Source organism: Callithrix jacchus, chromosome 5 (assembly GCF_049354715.1).
Source record: "Callithrix jacchus isolate 240 chromosome 5, calJac240_pri, whole genome shotgun sequence".
Lineage (NCBI taxonomy): Eukaryota > Metazoa > Chordata > Mammalia > Primates > Cebidae > Callithrix > Callithrix jacchus.
Window position 1 is genome coordinate 55,572,093 of NC_133506.1, and position 27,165 is coordinate 55,599,257.

The 27,165-nt window shown below is 40.0% G+C and overlaps 1 protein-coding gene across 1 annotated transcript in view; it reads left to right on the top strand.

Moving 5' to 3' along the window:
- The first annotated feature begins 2,586 nt into the window (after nt 1–2,586).
- Nucleotides 2,587–27,165, top strand: part of CDH26 (cadherin 26) — a 47,182-nt gene continuing 22,603 nt past the window's right edge. Inside the window, 5 exon segments of the mRNA XM_078375406.1 lie at nt 2,587–2,649; nt 14,762–14,866; nt 16,333–16,397; nt 16,399–16,492; nt 27,002–27,158. Coding sequence (XP_078231532.1) covers nt 2,587–2,649; nt 14,762–14,866; nt 16,333–16,397; nt 16,399–16,492; nt 27,002–27,158 — 484 coding nt within the window.

Genomic DNA, 27,165 nt, shown 5'->3' on the forward strand with positions numbered 1-27,165 from the left:
CGTCCTGAGTAGCTGGGATTACAGGTGTGCGCCACCATGCTCGGCTTGGCTAATTTTAAAGTAACAATTTCTTTAAACTTAAAACGAATGTGAAAATGGAATCCTTCACTGTCAGCCCCCAGCCCCTCCCAGACAGACCTTTGCGAGGCTCCTTTCTAACAAGAGTATTTTAGTCCCCAGCACTATTCTAGCAGCAGGGGGTGCTCAACCTGTGTGTTTTTTCCACAAATATTTAACATGGGTTAGATCACCTGACTTATATATTCTAAATTAGTAATTCTAACTTAGGTTTTTTTCAATAGGCTATCATTATTGAAATATCCACTTTGAAAGTAAGCACAAGGTATTCAGTTTCTCTTTATGCACAGGAAATATCTATAGACTTTAAAGTTGTATTTTTTCCTGTTTTCAATAATATGCTATTAATTTCAATGAAAATAATAAAGTATTCAAATTTAAATATTCAGCAGCATCTCAGAGCTATGAATGTTCAGTTAAACAAAGAAAGTTTTTTATTGGGAGATTTTTTATTTTATATTTTATTTTTGATATGCTCTTTTAAATTTATTTTTTAATTTTATTTTTCCATAAGTTATTGGGGTACAGGTGGTATTTGGTTACATAAGTTCTTTAGCGGTGATTTGTGAGGTTTTGGTGCACCTGTCACCCGAGCAGTATACAATGCACCCTATTTGTAGTCTTTTATCCCTTGCCTCCTCCCACTCTTCCCCCCAAGTCCCCACAGTCAATTGTATCATTCTTATGCCTTTGTGTCCTCATAGTTCAACTCCCACATATCAGTGAGAACATACGATGTTTGGTGTTCCATTCCTGAGTTACTTCACTTGGAATAATAGTCTCCAATCTCATCCAGGTCACTGCGATGCTGTTAATTTTTTCCTTTTTATGGCTGAGTAGTATTCCATCACATATATGTATATCTCCCAGTTTCTTTATCCACTTGTTGATTGACGGGCATTTCGGTTGGTTCCATGATTTTGCAATTGTGAGTTATACTGCTATAAAAATTCCGGTGCAAGTATCTTTTTCTTTTTTTCTTTTTTTGAGACAGAGTTTCGCTCGTTACCCAGGGTGGAGTGCAATGGCACGATTTCAGCTCACCGCAACCTCCACCTCCTGGGTTCAGGCAATTCTCCTGCCTCAGCCTCCTGAGTAGCTGGGATTACAGGCCACCGTGCCCAGCTAATTTTTTGTATTTTTAGTAGAGACGGGTTTTCACCATGTTGACCAGGATGGTCTCGATATCCTGACCTCGTGATCCACCCGCCTCAGCCTCCCAAAGCAGTGGGATTACAGGCTTGAGCCACCGCGCCTGGCCTGATGCTGAGCATTTTTTCATATTTCTTGGCCATTTGTATATCTTCTTTTGAGAACTGTCTATTTATGTCCTTAGCCCACTTTTTGATGGGATTTTTTTGTTTTTTTCTTACTAATCTGTTTGAGTTCTTGTAGATTCTGGATATTAGTCCTTTGTCAGATGTATAGATTGTGAAGATTTTCTCCCACTTTGTGGATTGTCTGTTTACTTTGCTGGCTGTTCCTTTTGCCAGGCAAAAGCTCTTTAGTTTAATTAGGTCTCAGCTATTTATCTTCATTTATATTGCATTTGCTTTTGGATTCTGGGTCATGAAATCCTTGCCTAAGCCAATGCCTAGAATAAGCAAAGAAAGCTTACCTTTATTTTATCTGTTTGCTACTTTAAACAAGGTAATGTGATAACAAGGTCATGTTAAGTTAATTGGGGTTAACGTATTACTGATTGTGGTTTAAAACTTGCTTATTGCCAACTTAAGTATTGGTATAACAGAATCTCAAATTGTCCTTTTTCAGAATTCTAATGCAAAGACTCCCAAGTCGCCACAGAGATCTCTGTCCACAAGGAGGCTCTTTCCCATTTCGTCCCCCTCCCACTTTATTTCCAAACTCTAAAAGGCAGATTAATCTGAGCTTAAAAGAAGTTTTGGGAGAAATAATCTGCAAACCCCAGAGCCCTGGGACCTTGTTGGAATAAAGATTTTTAGTGTTTTGGACAGTACAAGTTGTTTTTTCTTTTCTTTTATTCTTCCAAATCCCTTCCCCCTTTAAATTATCATTTCTTGCTGTCATTTTCTCTTTTTTTTGTTTGTTTGTTTCAAGAGCATAAGTGTTATAGAAAATAGTCATTAACTATTTGGAAAGTAGAATGAACAAGGAAACAAATAGTTCTACTTTCTGACAGGGGCTTGTTTACTTCCTCTGGCTGAACTGTTGTTCTTGAGGTCAGCCCCCAGCCAGTCTTTTGCATACGGGCTTTAGTTCCCACCCCACCCTTCCTAGGAACTCTACCTGTGGCAAACGGATGTTGAGACTTACAAAGCAGCCCGCCCCACTCTGATAAATGCAAGAAAAGTGAAGAAGGAAGAAGCAAGTTGGGATGAAACTATCTGGGCCAAAGTGACCTGAAAACCATCGGAGAAGAAGCCGCTGGCTGGGAAGGAGGGTGTGTGGCTCCGGGGAGACCACCAGCTTGGAGGACTGGCTAGCAGCTGCACGTTCTGAGTCTGTTTTGGGTGTTCTCTTGTGGCCATGAGAGCCAGGAGGCACCCGTCGCTGCTGCTGCTTCTAGTGCTGCTGCTGTGGCTGCTGCAGGTAAGCTAAGCCTGGAGCCTAGAGCTCAGGTGCAGAAACTGAAAGTGAAGGGCAAGCTGGCCCTGCTTCTTCCAGGCTAAGGGGCGGGAGAGTGACTCTGTGACAGGGGCTGGCTCTCTTTAGAACGGCTTAGGCAGTGGGGGCTCCGGATTTATATAAAGAAAGGTTAAAGGTCCCAGACTGTTTGGGGCAACAGTGGGAGCAGACTAAAGGACTTGCTTAAAACCAATTTATATAGCTCACACTATTTTTATTTAGATTACATGAACACACACATTTTTGTTGTTTCCCCTTTTTTGGAGACAGTGTCTGGCTTCATTACCCAGGCTGGAGTGCAGTGGCATGATCAAGGCTCACTGCAGCCTCAACTTCCCAGGCTCAAGTGATCCTCCCACTTCAGCCTCAAAGTAGCTGGGACTACATTCACTCATCACCACACCTGGCTAATTTTTGTAGTTTTTGTAAAGATGGATTCTCACCATGTTGCCTAGGCTGGTCTCAAACTTCTAAGCTCAAGTGATTCATCCACCTCAGTCTTCCAAAGTGCTGGGATTATGGGCCTGAGTCACCTCACCTAGACAACACACATAATTTTTTTTTTTTTTTTTGAGAGAGGGTCTCATTGTCGTCCGGGCTAGAGTGCAGTGGCGACATCTCAGAGCATTGCAACCTCTTCCTTCTGGGTTCAATCAATCCTCTTGCCTCAGCTTCCTGAGTAGCTGGGACTACAGGTACATGCCACCGTACCAGGCTAGTTTTTGTATTTTTATTAGAGACAGGGTTTCACCATGTTAGCCAGGCTGGTCTCTGATACTTCTATTCAAACTTCACATAAGATTGAGGAAATCTCAGTTGTCTGCATCAAAGGCAATTTGAGCAAACGCTTTGGGATGGAAGGATTAAATCCACTGCCCCCAACTGCCACTGTTTATATGGGAATACAAACTAGTGGAGACAGCATTTGAAACACGGTCCTTGCTCTGTTTGTACCTACAGTGGATAGAGGTAACGTTGCATGTGTTTGTTGGTCATGATCTGCTTCACTGGCTTTCTGTAGGTAGGAAGAGGGAACCATTTCTTTCTTTCAGTATCAGCTGAGGACAGGAAGCAGCACAGCGGTCAGTGACTGTGACCTCTGGACTGGGCTGCTTGGCGTCCTGACCCAGGCTCCTTCACAGTCAGCTGGGGACCTAGGCCAGCTTAACCTCGGTCCTCACGTTGGCTCAAGCTGAGCTCACCCGGGGAGCATCAAGGGATCTCAGTGCCTGGGTTTGCTCCCAAAGGTTCAGGTTGAGCTGATCTGGAAGTGTACCTGGGTGTTAGGAGTTTTAACATAACCTTGTTAAGCCTATTTTTCTTCACCTGAAAGTGGAGCTAATAATGGACTTTCCCTGACCCAGTGGTTGTGAGTATAAATGAGAAAATGCGTAAAAGCCCTTGGTACTGCATAAGTTGTCAGAATCAAAATGGAGTTCCTTATGTTGAAACACACACACATATGCGCACAAACCCCGATATATAGACACAAGGCTAAGAAAAGGGGATTCTCACATTTGTGTGCTTGATAACTAAAAATCACAAAGTTCTGCAAAAATAACAAAACTGCACAAAGGCCATTGAAACCTTACACAAAAAATACTTTTTCAAAGAAATCTTCTCAGCAAATGTTGTGCAAACTCAGATCGGTGTCATCCTTGTTATTAATCTTTGTAGCCAAAGATAATTATTTCAAAACAGTGATATAATCCTCCTCATTTTTCCCTTTAAAAACCTTTATCCTCCTTTACTGCCTTGACTGTGCACATCGTTTACCATGGCACACATATTCCCACTGCAATGTCCTTTCCCAAATAAACATCATCTTCTCTTAGAGAGCCGCTGTCTGCTATTAGATTCACAGTACAGTAATGGCCCAGTCAATGTGCTCTTATGTCTGTGTCTGTTTTTCTAATCACAGTGAAAATGGTTGGCTATACTCAGAGCTAATGCTAAAACTATTTACTGGACACCTGCTTTGAGCCAGGCACTGGGAATAAATAAAATAGGGGGAAATCCCTGTCTGAAAGTGAATATACATTGTTGGGTACCAGTTGCTTGGGGTTTGGAGAATTTTCTTGGTCACATTTTGCTGTGTCAAGAGCTATGAGTGTCCTTAATCAGACAACACATTAGTTTGATCTCCAATACTTTGTAGAAGCCCTTTTTAATAGCCCACGTTTGCATGGATTTGAATATAGTTTAAATCAAATCCTGTCCCCAACCTTCCCTCGCTCCTGCTCCTACCCACAATGAGTCTCATCAGGAAATAGACCTGAATTCTCTTCCCTCTGCTGTATTAGTGCAGTTCCAAAGCAAATTGACTTCTGAGGGTGTGTTGAGTGGGGGTGGGCAGTGGAGATGGCACTGTGGATTGTACCTCAGTGATTGATGACAGTGGCTTTATGTATTCCAGAGAATCAAGACGGATGAAGATAACATGATTTAATAGATATAAGAAGTTTACAGCAATCAGAATGCTGGACATTTAACTCACAAAAAGCTTTACAGCCAGGAGGTGCTCAATAATTTTCAGATCAGCTAAAAGTAACACATTCCTTTCCATTGCCTTCCATTCTCCACCCACCAAATTGGCTTAGTGCCATCTCTGACATCTATAACAGATACCCACCTCCCCGCTGTTCAGATCTCCATATTTAAAAGCTGATACCATTTCTGCTGTTGTGTCCACAGCAGTTTTCTTCTGAAATCCCCACACCCTTTCTTTGTCATTTGGACATGAAGCCAGTCAGGATTCTGTTCTTCAGGTTTATGTCTTTGTTTCAAATTCAGTGACAAGTCATGACAAGCCAACGAAGAGGACTTTTCTCCCCTTTCATCATTTCCAGGCCTGAGAGCTCATATGTCCTTAGCTTTGGGCTGTGGCAGGCTTCAAAGACCAGAGAGGAGGGACTTTTTTTGTTTTTTGTTTTTTTTCCCTGAGATGGAGTCTGGCTCTGTCACCCAGGCTGGAGTACAGTGCTATGATCTCAGCTCACTGCAACTTCTACCTCCCAGGTTCAAGCAATTCTCCTGCCTCAGCCTCCCAAGTAGTTGGGATTACAGGATCCTGCCACTACGCCTGGCCAATTTTTTATTTTTAGCAGAGATGGGGTTTTACCATGTTGTCCAGGCTGGTATCGAACACCTGACCTTGTGATCCACCTGCCTCAGCCTCCCAAAATGCTGCGATTACAGGCATGAGCCACCATGCCTGGCAAAGAGGAAAGTTTTAAGAGAATGAAACTGTACAATGAGAAAAGCCTCTTACAATTTTCTTGTTGTTGATGGTGGTGGCATTGTTACCAGTCTGGAAACTTCTGAATTGAGTTATCTTTTGATAAATTGTTAGCATTTATGCTCGGACTGAATTATTCTTTCAGCCCTTCACTCAAGACCCACAGAATTGCTGGGTTGCAGAAGGTGGAGATAGTGTAGTCAGAGGTGAAGCTGAAAGGGTCAGCAGGGGACAGAGCAGGTTGGATTCTGTCCTAAGAGAAGTGAAAACTCTGGGGGAAAAGGGGCATGAGATCTGTGCTTTTAAAGGTCACCCAAGCTTCCGTGCAGAGAATGTGTTAGGAACATATATTAGTGTCCTCAGACTGCTGAAACAACGAACCATAAGCTGGTATGTTGGCTTACAATAGGAGAAATGTACTCTTGCAGTTTTACAGGCCAGAAGTTTGAAATCAAGGTGTCAGCAGGGCCAAATTCCATCTGAGACTGGGAGGACCCTCCCTGCCTCTCCCCAGCTTCTGTTGGGTTGCTGGCAATCCCAGCTGTTTCTTGGCCTGCAGCTACGTCATGTCTCTGCCCCTGTCAGGACATGGCATCCTCCCTTTCAGTCTGTGTGTGTGTTTTCCAATCGAGACACTGCTCACTAGATTAGGGCATGCTCTAATCAAATGTGATGACATCTTAACTGTAATTCAGTTAAGAGTTACATCTGCAAAGGGCCTATTTCCAAATAAGGTCACATTCACAGGGACTGGGGATTAGGTCTTCAATATATGCTTTTAGGGACACAATTTAACCCACCACAGAAGGATGGAATGAATGGGAGAGACCAATCCTGTGGGTGCTCAAGGTGGTGGAACCTTTAGCTGTTTGGGGTGGAGACAGAGATGAGCTGGCCTTAGGAAGTCAACTTGACAGAACTTGGACATGGGGATGAGGGAAGCAGAGGCATCAAGGATGACCTTTGGAATGAGCCGGTAAGTGTCTTTTGTGGTTAGGGAGCCCTGAAGATGGGCAGGTTTGTGAGGATACAAGCTATGTCATCAGCCTTGGACATGTAGGATTTGAGTTGCCTGTGGGAGATGCAAGTGGAAATGTTGCCCAGAGACTTGGAAAAAGAGGAAATACTCACGTAGCCCTTGCCATCCTACGCACTTTGTGTGCGAGTGTCATATGTTACAAAGGAATAATAATAGTACCTTCGTGATTGGGCTGTTGTGAGGATCCAATATATACACACACTTCTACATTTACGAATGTGGGGGGTGTGCATGTGTGTGCACCGATGAAGAAATGCAGACTCCAGAGGGTAAATTGCCTGTTCCACATCACATAGCGCACAGCTGGTGAGAGGCAGAACAAGATTTTTTTTTTTTGCAGGGTCTCACCCTGCCACCCAGGCTGGAGTGCAGTGACATGATCTTGACTCACTGCAGCCTACACCTCCCAGACTCATGTTCTCCTTCCACCTCAGCCTCTCAAGCAGCTGGAATTACAAGCATGGGCCACTATGGCTGGCTAATATTTATATATTTTGTAGACACAGGGTTTTGCCATGTTGCCCATAGAACAGGATTTAAACTCAGGTCTTCTAAATTTACAAATCCACATGTTTAACCACTAGTTTATACTGTCTGCATTGACCTCTAGTCACATGTGACAATTTAAATTAATTAAAATTAAGCAAAATTTAAAATTCAGTTCTACACTAGCACCAGCCACATTTCAGGGTCCCAATTAGCCACGTGTGGCTAGGGGCTATCACACTGGCCAGCATAGCAGGGATATTTTCATCTTCACAGAGACTTCCTGGGACTTCCCTGGTCTAAAACCCAGAAGAGAGATACTGGATACAGATTAAAAGAATCTCTACAGGAATCTCTCATAGGAAATTCTGTGATTTCTAGAATCCAAATTTTCCCTGAACGAAAGCTTAAGAGGCTTTCCTCACTGTCCGTTTTCATTGTCTTAAACCCTCTCTCCTCTCTGGTGTCTCAAGCCTGCCACAGCCCAGGCTGAGGACTCATCGGCTCTCAGGACTGGAAATGACCGAAGAGAGGAGAATAACTTCTTTCCTATGGCTTGTCATTACTTGTCACTGAATCTGGATCAAAGACATAAACCTGCAGAACAGAGTCCTGGATCCAAATTCTGCTTATTTTTAGGACCTGAATTCTGCTTGAATAAAAGCTTGCATTCAAAAATGAAATATCAAGCATTTTGGGAAGGACTGATTTCTATATAGACCTCTTAGCTCTTTAGTATCCTGTATAGTCGTAGACTACATCTTCATTCACTCAGAAAAATTTGTCCCAAAAGGTGCCGTGGCTGCCCAGCCAGGCCAGCCTGAATGATATTGGCTACAAGCCCCAGACCCAGAGCCATCTGTCAAATGATGTGCAGGGTGGACCATGCAATCATATGTCTGCCTGGCCCTCTCTGATAAAGTGGTTTTGTGGACATGGCAGCTGAGGGAAGCATCTAGAAAGAACCCTGCCCCCGCCCTTCCCCACCATGTTATAGAAAGCATCATGCAAATGTTTTGAATGATTTCCTCTTTGGACAGACTGCCTAAAATTGGCACAGATGAGAAATATAATAAGAGCACTTACAAAATCATTACAGAAAATGTAACCATTTCTAGTCTTCCTGCATCACTCATATGAGAGATCTCAAGTTAATTTCTAAGGCATGCATAAAGAGAGGAGAAATGAAACACACACAATGATGTGAGATTTAAGGCATTTTGGCAAAGTATAAACATTCACCATTTGTAGCCTCTTTCTGAACACTTCAACCAACTCTTACATGACGATCACTGTGCCATTTATGTGTTATCTTATTCAAATGAATTTACAGAGCTTTACTGTTGAAAGAGCCCTTAAAGACACCTTGTCTCATACCCTCAATTTATAGAAGGAGAAACTGAGGCCCAGAGAGAAGAGGAAACCTCAATATAGTCCTTGTTAATAACCTTGGCCACCTGGAAATACACCTGTTTTAGAAACAGAATTAATTTCTTTATCTTTTGCAAGAGCTACAGTTTTCTCCATTTAAAAATTATGCACTGGGTAGGCCTTTAATATAAAACTACCAACATTAATCAAAAAGCATTCATTGTCTAAAAAAGTCAGTTAGAGATTTCAGAATTCAAAGAGTTTGAACATTCTTCTCCTTCAGGTAAATAGATAGAAATATAATCTGGCCAGGATGCAAATATTATAATTAGCCCTGATGCTAACAATATAACCCAATAATATCACCCACCCACCATGAGAGTGGCTGACCACAAGAAATGAACATATGAAGAATGTTCTTCATTTGCGTGAAACCACTTTCAGATGCATGATCTCTTGTATTGTGATGGATCTTAAATAAGGAGATATTCTGACCAAGACGGGGCAACCAGGGTGGAGATTCTGTCCCTGATGATTTAGGTGTCAGTCTTAGAGATTTAGCTTATGTGGGTTATATTTGCTGATACCATGGTATATATTAAAACAGCAAAATGTTAAACATATTTCTCAATTCATTGGACATAACTAAAATAAACACATTCTATGTTAATAAAAATAACATATTTTGAAAATCTTCCATATTTTTCAATATTCCATTTAGTGGAAATAATAAAAATAACATATTTTGAAAACCTTCCATATTTTTTAATATTTCATTTAGTGGAAAAAGTGGCACTATCTATATATTTTTGCAAATACTTTTAATGTCCAGCTTCAAAGAAGACAGCAGGATTCTCCTCTCTGCTTCTGCCTTCAGTCAGTTGTGAATTTGTTTGGTTGAAGTCTATGAAGAAATTCAGGCCTCACACAGATATTTGAAAAGGGAGGAATATTTTAATAACCTGGAATAGATAACTGTGGATATTTTTCTTTGATATTATACCAAAATTCGACACATTGTAATGTCTTAACAGTTATTTGCAATGTGGAATCTGATACTATGTCAATGAACTTTACCTACACCATTCCATTAAAATCCACCATCTCTCTTGCACTCTAGATGACTCTTTCACCTGCACTTGATTTTAGAACATGGTATGTTGATCATTAGGAAGGCATTGGCTCATTGAGTTATGCAGGCATTTCCAATGCGGACATATTTGAGCCTATAAAATTAAAAAAAACACTATTGCTATTATCATAAAAATCTTCACTTATTATGAAGCTTTCACGCTCCTATTGGCAGACGCAAGTTTTCTAAAATTCGGATTTTTGCTTGAACGCTTACATTTATCATTGGGAACAGATACTGAGCATTGACTGATTTTCTTGAAGTGAAAGATTCACTTTGTTCATCATCAAAGAATCATGTATCAGATAACCTGATGTGAATCATCACTATTTGTTGGTTGTGCTTTCAAGTAAAAGTGGGGTCTGTTAAAAAAAAAAAAGAGGCAGGGCGCAGTGGCTCACGCCTGTAATCCCAGCACTTTGGGAGGACAAGGTGGTATCTCAATGTAGTTTTGATTTGCATTTCTCTAATGGCCAGTGATGATGAGCATTTTTTCATATGTTTGTTGGCCTCATGTATGTCTTCTTTTGTAAAGTTTTCTGTATATATCCTTTGCCCATTTTTGAATGGGCTTGTTTGTTTTTTCTTGTAAATCTGTTTGAGTTCTTTGTAAATTCTGGATATCAGCCCTTTGTCAGATGGGTAAACTGCAAAAATTTTTTTCCCATTCTGTTGGTTGCCGATTCACTCTAGTGACTGTTTCTTTTGCCGTGCAGAAGCTGTGGAGTATCATTAGGTCCCATTTGTCTATTTTGACTTTTGTTGCCAATGCTTTTGGTGTTTTGTTCATGAAGTCCTTGCCTACTCCTATGTCCTGGATAGTTTGCCTAGATTTTCTTCTAGGGTTTTTATGGTGCCAGGTCTTGTGTTTAAGTCTTTAATCCATCTGGAGTTAATTTTAGGATAAGGTGTCAGGAAGAGGTCCAGTTTCTGCTTTCTGCACATGGCTAGCCAGTTTTCCCAATACCATTTATTAAACAGGGAATCCTTTCCCTATTGCTTGTTTTTGTCAGGTTTATCAAAGATTGTATGGTTGTAGATATGTTGTGTTGCCTCTGATGCCTCTGTTCTGTTCCATTGGTCTATATCTCTGTTTTGGTACCAGTACCATGCTGTTTTGATTACTGTAGCCTTGTAGTACAGTTTGAAGTCTGGTAGTGTGATGCCTCCTGCTGTGTTCGTTTTATTTAGGATTGACTTGGTTATGCGGGCTCTCTTTTGGTTCCATATGAAGTTTAAGGTGGTTTTTTCCAGTTCTGTGAAGAAGGTCATTGGTAGCTTGATGGGGATAGCGTTGAATCTGTAAATTACTTTGGGCAGTATGGCCATTTTCACAATATTGATTCTTCCTAACCATGAACATGGAATGTTTCTCCATCTGTTTGTGTCCTCTCTTATTTCGTTGAGCAGTGGTTTGTAGTTCTTGAAGAGGTCCTTTACATTCCTTGTTAGTTGTATTCCTAGGTATTTTATTCTCTTTGTAGCAATTGTGAATGGCAGTTCGTTCTTGATTTGGCTCTCTTTAAGTCTGTTATTGGTGTATAGGAATGTTTGTGATTTTTGCACATTGATTTTATATCCTGAGACTTTGCTGAAGTTGCTTATCAGTTTCAGGAGTTTTTGGGCTGAGACGATGGGGTCTTCTAGATATACTATCATGTCGTCTGCAAATAGAGACAATTTGGCTTCCTCCTTTCCTATTTGAATACGCTTTATTTCTTTTTCTTGCCTGATTACTCTGGCTAGAACTTCCAGTACTATATTGAATAGGAGTGGTGAGAGGGGGCATCCTTGTCTAGTGCCAGATTTCAAAGGGAATGCTTCCAGTTTTTACCCATTCAGTATGATATTGGCTGTTGGTTTGTCGTAAATAGCTTTTATTATTTTGAGATACGTTCCATCAATACCGAGTTTCTTGAGGGTTTTTAGCATAAAAGGCGGTGAGACTTTCCATATATACATGGATTTTTATTACCAAAGCATTTTTGGTAATGGAAAACTGGAACCAACCTAGAAGATCATCACTAGAAGAATAGATAAATAGAGTTTTGCCAATTCATATAGTTAAATGCTCTATAGCAATGAAAATGAATGAACTAGAACTGAGGTGTCCTCCCTCAAAATGAAAAGAAAGATAAGTAACAAAAATAAGTTATGGGATGGTGCTTACTGTGAACCATTATTTAAAAGTCCAATCTAAAACCATAACAATGACACATTGTTATGAATATAAAGCCATATCTCTATACACAGATCCCTATTGTGAAGGTTTAAAAACATGCACTGGGATGCTACATATAATTTAGGGTAAAAGTTAGTTCTGAGGGAAAAGTGAGATGAGAGAGAGCTACATAGGAAATTTCAGTTTTATCTGTAACTATTTACATCTCAACACTTTGAAGCAAATAGGGTAAAAGTATTAAGGTTTGATAGAACTTGGTGATGGGCATCATGTCATTCTGTATGCTTAAAGCGTTTTGCTAGCAAATTTTCTTTTAAATAGGAAGACTATATAACAAGAAAAGGTTTTATTAAATATGTTCAATTTTTAAAGATAGACTTTCCCTTTTTATTGTAATTGGCAGGGATCTTAGTGCTAAGTTAAATACCCAATGTTAGTTCCTGAAATTGTCTTTTTTGATAACCTTTTGTTTTAATATAAAACTTATAAGATTTAAGGAAAATACAAAGAATTCCAAAATACCCTGTATGAAAATTCACCAATTATTTATACTTTGTGCTCCATCTGCTTTATCCAAGTCACCCTGTGTGCACACTTTCTCTCTCACTCCGCACTCCCACACTTTTGTTTGCTGCTGGTTCTAACCATACATTGAGGACTTATCTCTTTCTTTTCTTTTCTTTCTTTTTTTTTTTTTCAGACAGAGTCTCACTGTGTTGCCCAGGCTGGAGTACACTGGTGCAATCTGGGCTCACTGTAACCTCCACTTCCCGGGTTCAAGCAATTCTCCTGTCTCAGCCTCCTGAGTAGCTGGGATTATAAGTGTGTGCCACCATGCCTGGCTAATTTTTGTATTTTTAATAGAGATGAGGTTTTACCATGTTGGCCAGGCTGGTCTCAAACTCCTGACCTCAGGTGATTCACCCGCCTTGGCCTGCCAAAGTGCTGGGATTACAGGTGTGAGCTACTATCTCTGGCCGATTTATGTCTTTCTATTTCAACAGTCTTGTACATGTATTTTTTGGAGGAAGGGAAAGGATTGTTGAGATATAAATTATAAATCAGTAATTACAGCTGTAATCTATTATGTAAATATAAAGTGTATGTTTATTGTTTTATTAATTAAGGTAAATAATGTCTTAGAAATAAGGGGCAAAGACAAAAGAAAAACTCACTTAAACCCCATTGCCAACTAACGTTTGGTGTTATTTACATGTGTACTAAATTCATCTGTGCTCATCCTGAATACAGTTCTACTTCTTACTTTTGTTAATTCACAGTAGTGTTTTATGGTTTTAAATGTCTCCCCGCCATTTCGAATAATAAATCAGAATTCTTTTGGTTATTTCTCCTAGAGTTAGAGAAGATAAGTGGCAATCATGAATTAAGATGTAGAGGATAAGAAATTACATTTACCAAAACTAAATGCAAAAGTTCTTTTTTATCATTTGTGATTCTCTATTTGTGCAACTCCAGGCAGTGTCTATGTGATTCTGATAAGTATATTCTCTAGTAGTTATCATTTTAAGGTTAGTATTGTTAACAGCGTCCAACAAGGGGAAGATGATCTTACTAAGCAAACAAAAGTGAGGTTTGGAAGTCAGTTTCTTAATATATAAAATCAGTCTCTACACTTGACTTAGAGACAGAATTGCAGTTTGGAGTTCTTCAGTGCCCTGCCAATGTTTGGTTTGCAGAAAAGAAAATAGTAACAACATGTGGCCTTTTAGAATCTTGAGGGACTGCCAGAGAGTTGCAGATGATGCTTTTATGTCTAATTAGAATATGGGCAGCCTGCGAACATCAAAATTCAACTGTACGGCACCAGCTTGGCGGTTTGTCCACATCATTTTCTTCTTAATGGAATGAAAATATATTGGACTTAATATTTTGCGTTGCAGCAGTCATGCATCCATTGTGGGGTTATGCCATATCCTCATGCCACTTTGGGATTATTTACTTGGTATTGTTCTCTTGATCAATTTATTTTATCATAAAGTAATTTTTTAAAAAAAGAACTTGCATTTTTGTTAATAAAGTTAATGTGGCTAAAACCAGTTTCACTTGTAATGGATGGCAACTGTATAAATATATAATGCAAATAAAACAGTGCTTTAAATTTCATATATTCTCTTACCTGAAAAATATCTGAGCTCAAGATCTGAGTCTAAGTCACTCTCTTTCTCTTTGTGTACATGTCTGCACATTTGTTAAAAGGAATATTCATGGACAGAGATGCATTAAAGGTCTATTAGCACCTAATCAGAAAGATTGGGAGATAAATGGAAATGGGAAAACTTTCTCAACAACGATTTGCATGTCTACTATAGGACAAGCATTGGCACATAGCAGTGATCTTTAACACTATGTCTAGAGAGCTCCTAAAATTATCCCAAGAACCACGTAAAATCATTGGGTGACATCTACCCCCATGGTTAGAGATGACTCTAGAGCTATTGAGAGGACAGGCACTTGCATTTTCCAAACTTAGGTGACTGTTGTGGGGATGAGGAGAGAATGCAGGCCAAGTGTCAGCCCAGGGCCTGTATATGAAGTAAGGGTGTGATCAGTCCTGGCTGTGAGCATCACTGCCATCCTTTTTGTCATCATTGTCACTATCATTTCCAGGGAAAGAGCTACCAGACTCTATGGTGATCCAAGAGAAGATGGGTCATCACCACCTTGGAGCTGGAGGAAGAAGACCCAGGACCCTTTCCCAAACTAATTGGTGAGGTAAGGTGCCTACTCGTAAGGAATGACCCCATCATGCCCTCTGAGTAAGCACACCCCTTTGGCCAGGAAGACTGTCTTGAAAACCTGTGTGCTAGTGAGGCCAGGAAGTGAAGCAGAGCAAAAGGAGCACTGGCCTGGGGTTCAGGTTGCCTGGGTTCTAGAACTTATTCTACCTCTGCCTAGGTATGTGACTTCGAGTAAGTCACTTCTCCATGTGAGTGTCTGATGAGAATCACATACAGCAACAGGGTGGTTAACTCCAACTGACAGGTCTGCTTTATTTGGCCCATGCAGAGGCTTTTAAAAAATATATATTATTTAAAAATAGGGAGATTGTATTAAAAATTTTACCCTCCTTGAGATTTTTTTTAAATTGGAAGTTCTGGCCACTTAAAACCCACATTTCCACATGACAACAATTAGGTGGGGCTTCAGTTACTCAGAATACTACAGTCGTCACCACTCCACATTGCCTCCCTCATGCTGAGGGCAAGCAGCCCCTTGAAGAAGTCACATGATATTGGAATGGCAGAATCTTTACCCCAGGCCCAGGTTGTTTATTTCCACTACCTTCCTGGTACCAATGGGCCTTTGAATTATGTACTGATTAAGCTCTGCTATAGTTGTGACATTCTATGATTCTTAGAAAAAATTAAAAATATCTTGTATTTTTGCAATATTTATGGAAATGGTGGATGCCTACTGTAAAAAAAAACATAAAGAATACAGAAAGTTTTCAAGTCTCAGTGGTTAAAAGTATATACTCCTAAGAGTCAGGGTGAGTGAGTGGGTTCATATACCTACTGCACAACATCCTTGCTGGGTTAGAGATTCTTAATGTGTCCTCATCTGCACAATGGGGTCAATGATATTGCCTACATTTCAGAGAGATGTTTTAAAGATTAAATAGGTTAAGGCAAGCAAGGCATATTGTTGGCCTGCTCATTCTAAGCTCTTTCTAAATGTTAGCTGTGTGATCACTACTTCTCTTTTCTTCAAGGGATAATCGATATTAACAAATTGGTATGTGCAGTTCCGGATATTTCTCTGTAGATTCTCTGATGTGAATCTGCATCAGAGAAATGAATTACACTTGCTGTGTTGTTCTGCTTGCCTTTCTTGCTTAATGATGTGTCCTACCTGTCTTTCCGTGGCAGTGTAGATACATCTTTAAAGGCTACAGAGTATCCCATGCTATATGTAGGGAGTATCATTCGATTATGTTTTTCATGTCAATGAACATTTATGCTATTTCCAAATTTTCACTATTACAGACCAAACTGCAGCCCACACCATCATTCCTCCATCTCTGCCTATCTGTTTATTTCTTTGGCATAAATTCTCAGATGTGCCATTGCTGGGTATAATTTCTTAAAGATGCCATTGATTCTTAGCCTTGATATTTCATTATCATAGTGGCTTATTCTCATCCTCCTTTTCTCTTCTTTCCATTTTCCTTCTTCCAGCTGTTCAATAATATGTCTGATAATATGTCACTAATGTATCTAATCAGTGGACCTGGTGTGGATGAATCCAGAGATTGGTTTGTTTTCTCTAGAAGATCATGAGAATGGAAGGATATATGTTCACCGTCCTGTGGATCGAGAAACAACACCATCTTTCATGGTATCTAAAATCTGGTATATTCTAAGCTTGGATTTAAGAGCTCTTGCGAGACTGTTGTATTTGGTGAGCATTATTTAAGCTGACTGTGTGCCAGGTTCTGGGAGATTGAGAAATTATACATTGTGATGAGCTTTACAAGGAGGCATGAGACTTTTGTAATCTTCTTTTAGAGTGGTGGACTTTGGCTTGGTAATGATTTCTGCAATCGATTGTAATGACTAGTGTTCTAGCACGATGGGGATATCTGAAAGCATTTGGGGATAGGGTCACAAAATGTTTATAAAATGGGCTAATTTATTTTGTTATGAGTGACATCTGAAATATGGAGACAAGCCATGACAGACCCAATGGGTTGCCCAATAACTGATGAATGACCAAATGCATACCTGTTGACAATGTCTTATTGTGAGTGCAGGTGTTCTTTATGATTTCATCACTCCAATAGTGTGGTTTGCTATAAAACTGAAATGCAGGTTCTAAACTAGAAAAGGAAATTACAAAGAAAAAAGCCCAAATCCATGTATCACGTTACCCATCTAAAATAATAGGGAGTCTTTAGGTAGTCAAAATTTGTCTTATTTTGACTTCAGTGGAATGGAGCTGCTGGGAACTGGGCTTGGTTCTCAGGCCTGCTTGGCTGTACATTTGTTCATTAACTCTTTCAGGGTGGAAAGATGTTGATTGACATTCAAAAAAAGTACTATATGAACTTTTCTCTACTGACCTCAAAGTACTTATATATGCAATAAAACATATACCCTTAACTCATCAATAGGCTCCGAGTCTCTAATTTTTAAAGAGGTGAAAATTGTTCTAAAACTCCAGTGAGCATGCGAAGATGACTCTCTAGGTCTCCTTATCTATGTAAATGCATGCCCCGTTTCTGTGCAGAATTTGCTGTGTCTGTTACAAAGAGGAATTTAGAGTAGTCATAAGGTGACCCTGAGATAGCCCTTCTCAATCTGTAATGAGCAAGCACAACAGTAGGGATCTTGGTAAAAATGCAGATTCTGTTTTAGTAGGTCAGGGCAGGGCCTGAGAGCCTGCATGTCTAGCAAGCTCCAGGTGAGGCCCATGCGGCTGTCCCTTGGGCTTCCACACTTTGAGAAGGGAGGGTCTAGTGATGATCATGGCATGATCTGTGCAAGGATGAAAACAAATATTCAGGGCTCACTTGTTGCTTGTTTGATTTTAATATTTTTTCCTTTCCTTTTATTACTATTATTATTATTATTTAACTTTCATTTTAAGTTCACCTACAGGTTTGTTATATAGGTAAATTGTGTAATGGCTGTTCGTTGTACAGATTATTTCATCACCCAGTTATTAAGCCTAATACCCCCTATTGGGTTTTCCTGATCCTCAGTTTTCCGGATCCTCTCCCTCTTCCCACTCTTCACCCTCTGACGATTTCAGTGTCTATTGTTCCCTTCTGTGTGTCCATGTGTTCTCATCACTTAGCTCCTATTTATAAGTGAGAACATGCAGTATTGGTTTTCTGTTTCTGTGTTAGTTTGCTAAGGATAATGGCCTCCAGCTCCATTCATGTTTCTGCAAAGGACATTATCTTATTCTTTTTTGTGGCTGCATAGTATTCCATGATGTATACATACCATGTTTTCTTTATCCAGTCTGCCACTGATAGGAATTTAGGTTAATTCCATCTTTGCTACTGTGAATCCTGCTGCAGTGAACATACATATGCATATGTCTTTATGGTAGAATGATTTCTTTTCCTTTGGGTATATACCCAGTAATGGAATTGCTGGGTTTGAATGATATTTCTGTTTTTAGCTCTTTGAGGAATCACCACACTGTCTTCCACAATGGTTGAAGTAATTTATACTCCCACCAACAGTGTATGCATGCTCCTTTTTTTTTCTGCAACCTCATCAGCATCTGCTGTTTTTTGACTTTTTGATAATAGCCATTCTGACTGGTGTGAAATGGTATCCCATTGTGGATTTGATTTTCATTTCTCTAATAATCAGTGATGTTTTATTCATATGCTTGTTGGCCATAAGTATATCTGCTTTAGAAAGGTGTCTGTTCATGTTCTTTGTGCACTTTTTAATGTTTTTTTTTGTAAATTTAAGTTCCTTATAGATACTAGATATTAGATTTTTGTCAGATGCAAAAGAAACTATCAACAGAGTAAACAGACAACCTTCAGAATGGGAGAACAGTTTTGCAAACGATGCTTTTAACATTTTAAATGATGTATTAAGGGTTGGCATTCATAATGTTTAATATGGGACTTTGTGTCTAGAAACTGTTAATGCTAAAGCCAAGTATCTAAGAGCATTTCCTGAAACTCAAAGTTGAGTTGGAAATGCTTGGCACATCACAGAGAAATCCTGGGCACCATTTAGAGCAAAGAGTGACAGCATGGGGTTGCGGGGGAAACACATGGCATCCCTATTAGTTCTGTTATGTCAGGTTTCAGGGCCCTATGCTTGGACCTCCCTGGCTTGGCCAAGTCCATGTTCTAGTCCTCCAAACATTGACCATAGTTGTCCTGCAATATTGATTTATCTACTTATTTGATCCTTGGCCCTCTCATTTAACTACAAACTTCTACAAAGAAAGACACAGGGTGGTGATTCTGAGGTATGCCCCAACCTTGCCCGTCACTCTCCGCCCCATTTCCCTGTTTTATTTTCTCCTCAACACCACTCATCACCTGAAATGTGGACTTTGTGTTTAATTCTCTGTTGATAGTTGATCTCCTCCATTAGAATGTAAGTTCTAAGAGGGGAGAGACTCTGCCCTATTCCTGATTCTGGGGAAAGTCTGCCATTGCCCCAGGGTCACGATCAGGGCTCTTCACATAAGAGGTTCTCCCTTAATCATGTTGGATGAATGAGTAAATGAACAAACGAGCACAGTGAAATGTAGCCTTGGCCTTGCTGGATGTTGTGAGTTGAACTGAGTCCCCAAAAAGACATGTTCAAGTCCTAACTCATGGTACCTATGCCTGTGCCTTATTTGGATGTAGGGCCTTTGGAGGTGTAATCAAGTTAAAATGAAGTCATACTGGATAAGAATGGGCCATAACCCTGTGACCAGAAGAGGGAATCTTTGACATAGAGACAGACATAGAGGAGAATGCCAGGTGAAGATGGAGGCAGAGATTAGAGTGATGCCGAGGAACATCGAGGCTTGCTAGCAACCACCAGAAGCCAGGAAAGGCTGGGAATAGTCCCTCCCTCAGAGCCTCCAGTGGAACCAGCTCTGCTGACTCCTCCATTTCTGCTCTAGCCTCAAGAACTGTGAGATAATACATTTCTGGCATAAGCCACAGGGTCTGTGGTATTTTGTTACAGCAGCCACAGGAAACTGACAGCCAGGGGTTTACACACTAGTTAGGAGCATAGGAAATGGTCCAATAAGAAGGATCACCGACCAGGAAGGGTGGCATAAGCCACATCCTATAAATTAGGACATGTCCTAAACATGACACAAATTGAGCATCCTAGCTTAACCATCTACTCCTGTAAGAGAGTTTATTATTGGCTTTGGAAGTCCATCAAGATAGTCCATTATGAAAAAGCAAGTAAGCCTAATGTAGTGGAGAAAAGACATTCTAGTAGCACTTCTTCACTCTTGAGCATCCTGATGGGGTCTCTAAAACCCACCAGAGCAAAACTGTGTTTAGGGCATGGTTGGGGGAGGCTACCTTTTTATTAACTTCATGCATCTACAAGAAAGCAGTAACACTAGTTGAGAATTACTGTCTGATTTAAGACAGAGACAGCAAAAGTTGAATTTTTTCTGTGTATGGACCTTATCTATTTATATCCAAATATGCTTTTTTATAGAATACAAAGCTATCCAAAAATCCATCCTTTTATATTTCTCAAAATAATTATTTGTTAATTTTTATCACCACAGTCTAACCTATGCCTCAGTGATTTCTTACTGTGCATTTGATACCAAAGGTGTTTCCATGTGCTCATTTGTGTGTAAGACCATGGATCTTGTGCCTGTAATTTCAAATAGCCATATGGTGATGCGTCATGTTAATGTACCATGGTTTGTTTATCCAAAGGTATAAATCTTGAGGCTATAACAAAAGCTGAAAACACTTTCCAAGTGCAAAAAATGTCCATGACATTTCTTTTCTCCATTGTAATTCTGAGTCCCTAGAAATTTTTAGCATCTTGCCAAAGAATAAACAGCACTCATGTTTCTCAGGCATCTTATGGAACTAAAGGTCTCATATGTAGCTTTAGGATAATAAATGAAATATAAAGTAATAAATATAAAACAAACAAGTGGTTCCTTTTTAAAATGGAAAGAGTACAGTTGGCACAGTTTTAGAGCCAGAAGTCAGGGTGATTAAGGAGCAAAGAGTTGCCAGCGCAGTCATAAATTATGGAGGAGAATGTAGAGATGGTGTGAGAGAAAGCCAATTTACTTGCACAAAAATATAAAATGTATGCTAGAGTCCCTGAAGCAGACTAGTTGGGTCATAGAAGCCCTGAAGCCTCCTTCAATCCTGCTGTGCAGGGTGCGGGGGAGGAGGAGCGCTGACCTGCGCTAGATGTGGGGTCTCAGCTGCTGCTTCAGGATACCTGGTGGGACCATGGTGATGGAAGCTGAGGAGTGAGCCATGCAAAGTGAAACAGAGGAAAGACCTTTAGACCCCCAAGGAAGGGGATGGAGAGAGTGTTGCCTAAAGCTTTCAAGGCCCTTAGAGCCCCCTCCGCCCCACACCCCCCCACCCAGAAGGGCCAGCAACCCTGGCCACTGAGTAGCCACAAAGAGAAGTGGGGAGGAATTGGCGGAAGGTGCAGTCTTGACCCCTGACTGGACTTGAATCTGGGCTACTCTATCTAATCAGTCCAAGCTGAAGGTGAAGTAGTCACTTAGCCTCCCACGGTCCAGAGCTAGACAACAAGGGTGCCTTTCTCCAGGGCTTCTGTGAGGATTAGGGAGGCCATCTATGTGTAGGGCTAGTGCTGGGGAGTCCCCCTGGGCCTGGCTGAAGCCCGCAGCCATGCTTCTGAAATAAACCTTTTTATCCCAAGCAGGATACTTACTGTACCTGGCAACCAGATGGTCCTTGAGAATTCAGTGGTCTCACTGCAGAGCAGGCACCTGCCTGGACCACCCTCGTGCCAGGTTTCACGCTTATTCCCACTCTCTTTGCTGCAACTCTGAACTCCTGCCTTTGCCTACAGCCTTTTCAGCCTTCAACAAACAAAAGCAGCACTTACGCTAGAGCAACAAGAGATTCAGGAGCAAGGCAGATTAGACTTGCTTTTAAAAATATGTCTATTTATTTAAAATACACATGCATGTATTTTATTATAGTTTATATATTTTTATTCATATATATATATATATATAATTTGTAAGTAGGGGCATAGTTTTCAAATTAATGGGCTTTAATTTTTAGAGCAGTTTTAGACTGACAGAAGCGCAGAGCAGAAAGCGTAGAGTTCCCACCCTCCCCTCTACCCCACCCCCTCCCTTCAGATTCCTCTGTTATGAGCATTTTGCAGAAGTGTGCCAAATTTGCTATGATTGTTGAGCCAGTATTTTACATTACTATTAACCAAATCCCACAGTTTACGTTAGGGTTCATTCTTAGCATCTTATCTTTTATGGGTTTCAACAAATGGGTGACGCCATGTGTCCTCCATTGCAGTGTCATAAGGGACACTTCCACTGCTCTAAAAATTCTCTAGGCTCTGCCCATTCACCCTTCTCCACCCTCAGCATCCCTGGCAACCACTGGTCTTTTTACTGTCTCCCAGCTTTTGCCTTTTCCAGAAGGTTACATAGTTGGAATCATACACTATGTAGCCTATTCAGACTGGCTTTGTTCACTTGGCAATATCCATTTAAAGTTCCCCCATGCCTTTTTTCATTGTATAATATTCCATTGTATTGATGGACGCAGCTTATTTACCCATTCGCCTACTGAGAAACATTTTCGTAGCTTCCACATTTTGACAATCATGAATAAATCTGCTGTAAACGTGTGTGCAGGTTGTCGGGTGCACATACATATTCAACACATTTGGGAGGGTGATTGCTGGGTCGTGTAGTAAAAGTATGTTTAGTTTTGTAAGAAACTGACGGCCGGGCGCGGGGGCTCAAGCCTGTAATCCCAGCACTTTGGGAGGCCAAGGTGGGTGGATCACCAGGTCAAGAGAACGAGACCATTCTGGTCAACATGGTGAAAACCCGTCTCTACTAAAAATACAAAAAATTAGCTGGGCATGGTGGCGTGTGCCTGTAATCCCAGCTACTCAGGAGGCTGAGGCAGGAGAATTGCCTGAACCCAGGAGGCGGAGGTTGCCGTGAGCTGAGATAGCGCCGTTGCACTCCAGCCTGGGTAACAAGCGCGAAACTCCGTCTCAAAAAAAAAAAAAAAAAAGAAAAAAGAAACTGCCACACTGTCTCCCAAAGTGGCTGCACCATTTTGCATTCCCACCAGCAATAAATGAGAGTTTCTATTATTTATGCTTAATTTTTTTTTTTTGAGAAGGAGTCTTGCCCTGTCGCTCAGGCTAGAGTGCAATGGCATGATCTCCGCTCACTGCAATTCCCCTTTCCCGGGTTCAAGCAAGTCTCCAGAGTAGCTGGGATTACAGGCACCCGCCATCATGCATGGCTAATTTTTGTAGAGAAGGGGTTTCACCATGTTGGCCAGGCTGATCTTGAACTCCTGACCTCAGGTGATCCACCCACCTTGGCCTCCCAAAGTGCTGGGATTAGAGGCGTGAGCCACTACACCCAGCGCTATATTTACTTTTTTCTTGTAAAATTAATAAGGGCTTCTTATAAAAATTCAAGCTATATATGAAGAATCCCATCCCACCCACAACTTTTCCCTCTGATCTAATTCCACAGACAGAGAAAAAAATTACAGAGAAATTATGACATTCATTCTTTACTTATTAGATTTGATATCAAATTTTTAATAACTTCTTTTACAATACATTGACCTGGGAACCTTTAACTGTCTTTATTCCTTCCAAATTTGTGTGTATTTTACTTTTAAAAATTTATTTTAAAAATTCACGCACAGTAAAATTTATACCTCTTAATGTATAGTTCTAAGAGTTTTGACAAACCCTCCTTCAACCCTTAACCCCTGGAAACCACTCATTTCTTTTCCATCTCAATATATTTACCTTGTTTAGAACACCATAGAGATGGAATCACACAATACATGGCTTTTTAAGTCTAGGTTTTTTTCACCCAGCATAAGGCCTCTGATATTCATCCATGCTGTTATGCGCATCAAGAGTTTGTTCTGCTTTATTGCTGAGTAGTTTCTTCTCACTTTAGAAAACTAAAAGAGGCTTGGATTCTTTTCATTTTTGGTGATGATAAAGCTGCTGACACACAACACACACACACACACACACACACACATATTTTTTTGAGATGGAGTTTTGCTCTTGTCCCCCAGGCTGGAGTACAATAGTGCAATCTCAGCTCGCTGCAATTTCCACCTACCAGGATCAAGCAATTCTCCTGCCTCAGTCTCCCAAGTAGCTGGGACTACAGGAGCCCACCACCACACCTGGCTAATTTTTGTATTTTATTAGAGACAGGGTTTCACCATGTTGACCAGGATGGTGTCAAACTCCTGACCTCAGGTGATCCACCCGCCTCAGCCTCCCAAATTGCTGGGATTACACGTGTGAGCCACCACACCCGGCCAATATATGGTTTTTATGTGAACATCAGTTTTCATTTATTTTAGGTAGATACCTAGGAGTGGCTTAGTTGGATCACGTAAGTGTATGTTTAACTTGATAAGCAATTCCCAAACCACTTTTCAGAATAACTCAACTTTTCTCCCTCTCTCTCTTCTTTCTTCCTTCCTTTCTCCCTCCCCTCCCCTCCCCTCCCCTTCCCTCCCCTCCCCTCCCCTCCCCTCTCTTTCTTAGATGGAGATTCTGTCTTCTCTCCTAGGCTGGAGTGCAGTGGTGCAATCTCGGCTCACTGCAACCTCCACCTCCCAAGTTCAAGCAATTCTCCTGCCTCAGCCTACCGAGTAGCTGGGATTACAGGTGCCTGCCACCATGCTTGGCTAATTTTTGTAATTTTTTTAGTAGAGACCGGGTTTCACCATGTTGATCAGGCTGGTCTTGAACTCCCGATCTCAGGTGATCCACCTGCTTTGGCTCCCAAAATGCTGGGATTACAGGCGTGAGCCACCATGCCCAGCCACGTATTGTTTGTTTTCTTACTGAGTTTTGAATACAAATACTTTGTCAGCATATGATATGCAAATATTTTCTCTCCGGCAATTGTCTTTTCATTCTTTCTCTTTGTCTTTTTATTCTTTTAACAGCATTTCTTACAGAGCAAGAGTTATTACATTTTGATAAAATCCAATTCATTAATATTTTCCCTTCCGGATCATGTTTTTGGTATTGTGTCTAACACATTGTCATCAAGATTTTCTTCTTTGTTTTTACTAAAAGTTTTATAGTTTTCTGTTTTACATGTAGGTCTGTGATCCATTTTGAGTTGACTTTTGTTTAAAGTATGAGATGAAGACCCAGGTTAATTTTTCTTTTTTTTTTTTCTTTTTAAGCATATGGACATCTAATTGTTTCAGTATCGTGTGTTGAAAAGGCTAGCCTTTGTACATTCTCAAAAATCAATCAACCATACTGTGTGGGCCATTTTCTGCACTTTCTATTCTGTTTCAGTGATGTATATATTTATCTTTTCATCAATACTATACTCTCTGGATTACTGTATTTTTTATAATAAATCTTGAAATGACATAGTGTGAGTCCTCTAACTTTGTTTTTCTTTTCAAAATGACTTTGGGTATTCAAATTTCTTTGCCTTTCCATATAATTTTCAGATCAGCTTGTTGATATCTTTAAAATATTCCACTAGTTTTTTGACTGGGATTGTGCTGACTTTATAGACCAATTTGGAAAGAACTGTCATCTTGGCAATACTGAATCTTTCAGTCTATAAACACAGTATATCTTTTCATTCAATTAGGTCTTCTTTGATTTCTTTCATCAGTGTTTTAAAGTTTTCAGTAAACAGATCCTGTACATATTTTAGATTTGTAAATGGGGCTGCTTTTAAATTTTTTCTAATTTTTCATTGCTGGTTTATAGAAATGTAGTTGATTTTTATAGATTACCTTTATACCTTGTGACATTGCTGAAATTGATTTTCAAAAGTTGAATCAGTCTAAAATTCTCAGTATAAACCTCATCTGGTCATGCTGTACTATCCTTTTAATACGTTTCTGAATACTATTTGTTAGTATTTTCTTGAGAATTTTTAACTGTAGATTTATGTGAGATATTGTTCTGTAGTTTTCCTTGTAATTCATAGAAATTTGACTTGGTATTATGGTACTGTTAGTCTCATATAATCTGTTGAGAAGTCTTTTTACCTTTTATATTTTTTGGAAGAGACTATTGAATTCGTTCTTCTTCTTTCACATTTTGCTAGAATTTAACATTGAAGTCATCTGGGCCTGGAGTTTTTTGTTTTTATTTCTCAAAAAGTTTTAAAATACAAATTCCACTTAAAAAAAAATATATATATATATATATAGGACTATCCAGATTTTCTGTTTCTTCTCGAGAAAATTTTGATGGTTTTTCTTATCAAGAATTTTGTCCATTTTATTTAAGTTGCTGAATTCATTGGCATAAACTTGGTCATATTAGTCCTTATACTTCTAATATCTGTAGAATCTCTAGTGATAGCCTTTCTTTCATTCCTGTTATTGATAATTCTCCCCTCTTCCTTCTTTTCCCTTATCAGTCCTTCTTGAGTTTTATTCATTTTATTGATCATTTCAAAGAATCTCTTTTGGTTCCATGACTTTCTCTATTGTTTGGTTGTTTTCCATTTCATTGATAGATGCTTTTTACTTTATTATCACTTTTAGTTTGTTTGGGTTTATTATGATCTCTTTTGAAACTGTCTTAAGGCAGAAGCTTACACTATTGATTTGAGACCTTTTGAAGTGAAAGACTTCACACATGCATATTTTCTGACTTTTCTCTCTAAGTACAGAAGTAACTGCAGTGACCATTTAACAACCTAGCATGTCAATAGCTGTGCTAGTTACTGTAAATGTTCATTTTCCCAAAAACCTTTAAGTGTTTGCTCTCTGTGATATTTCAGTAATATTCAATTAATGTATTTATTTCCCATGACAATACTGATAGGTTGTAGAAACAGAGGCTCACTAGCAACCTGCATGTGTTTACCCAGTGGAGAGACTGAGATTTGAACCTAATAACAACTGATAATTTTTTTCCTTGCCAGAGCATTGGCTTGTTCTACACATTTGCTGAACACCTAGTCTGTGCCAGTGCTGTGCTTGGTCTCTGCGGTACGTGGTGAATGAGGGCAGCCTGATTCCTGCCCTCTGGAGCTCAGTCTACAGAAGGAGACAGATGTAAACACATAGTTAGGATAACAGTTATTTGATTAGGGCATCATCAAGTAAATGGTTCAGCAGCATTTTCACAACTCTCTGCTTCCTAGGTTTATTTTGATGTTGTGGATCGCTCAACAGGAAAAATTGTGGATAAATCCTTAATTTTCAACATTAGGATCAGTGATGTGAATGATCATGCACCCCAGTTTCCAGAGAAGGAATTTAACATCACTGTGCAAGAAAACCAATCTGCAGTTGTGTGCGGTTGGGA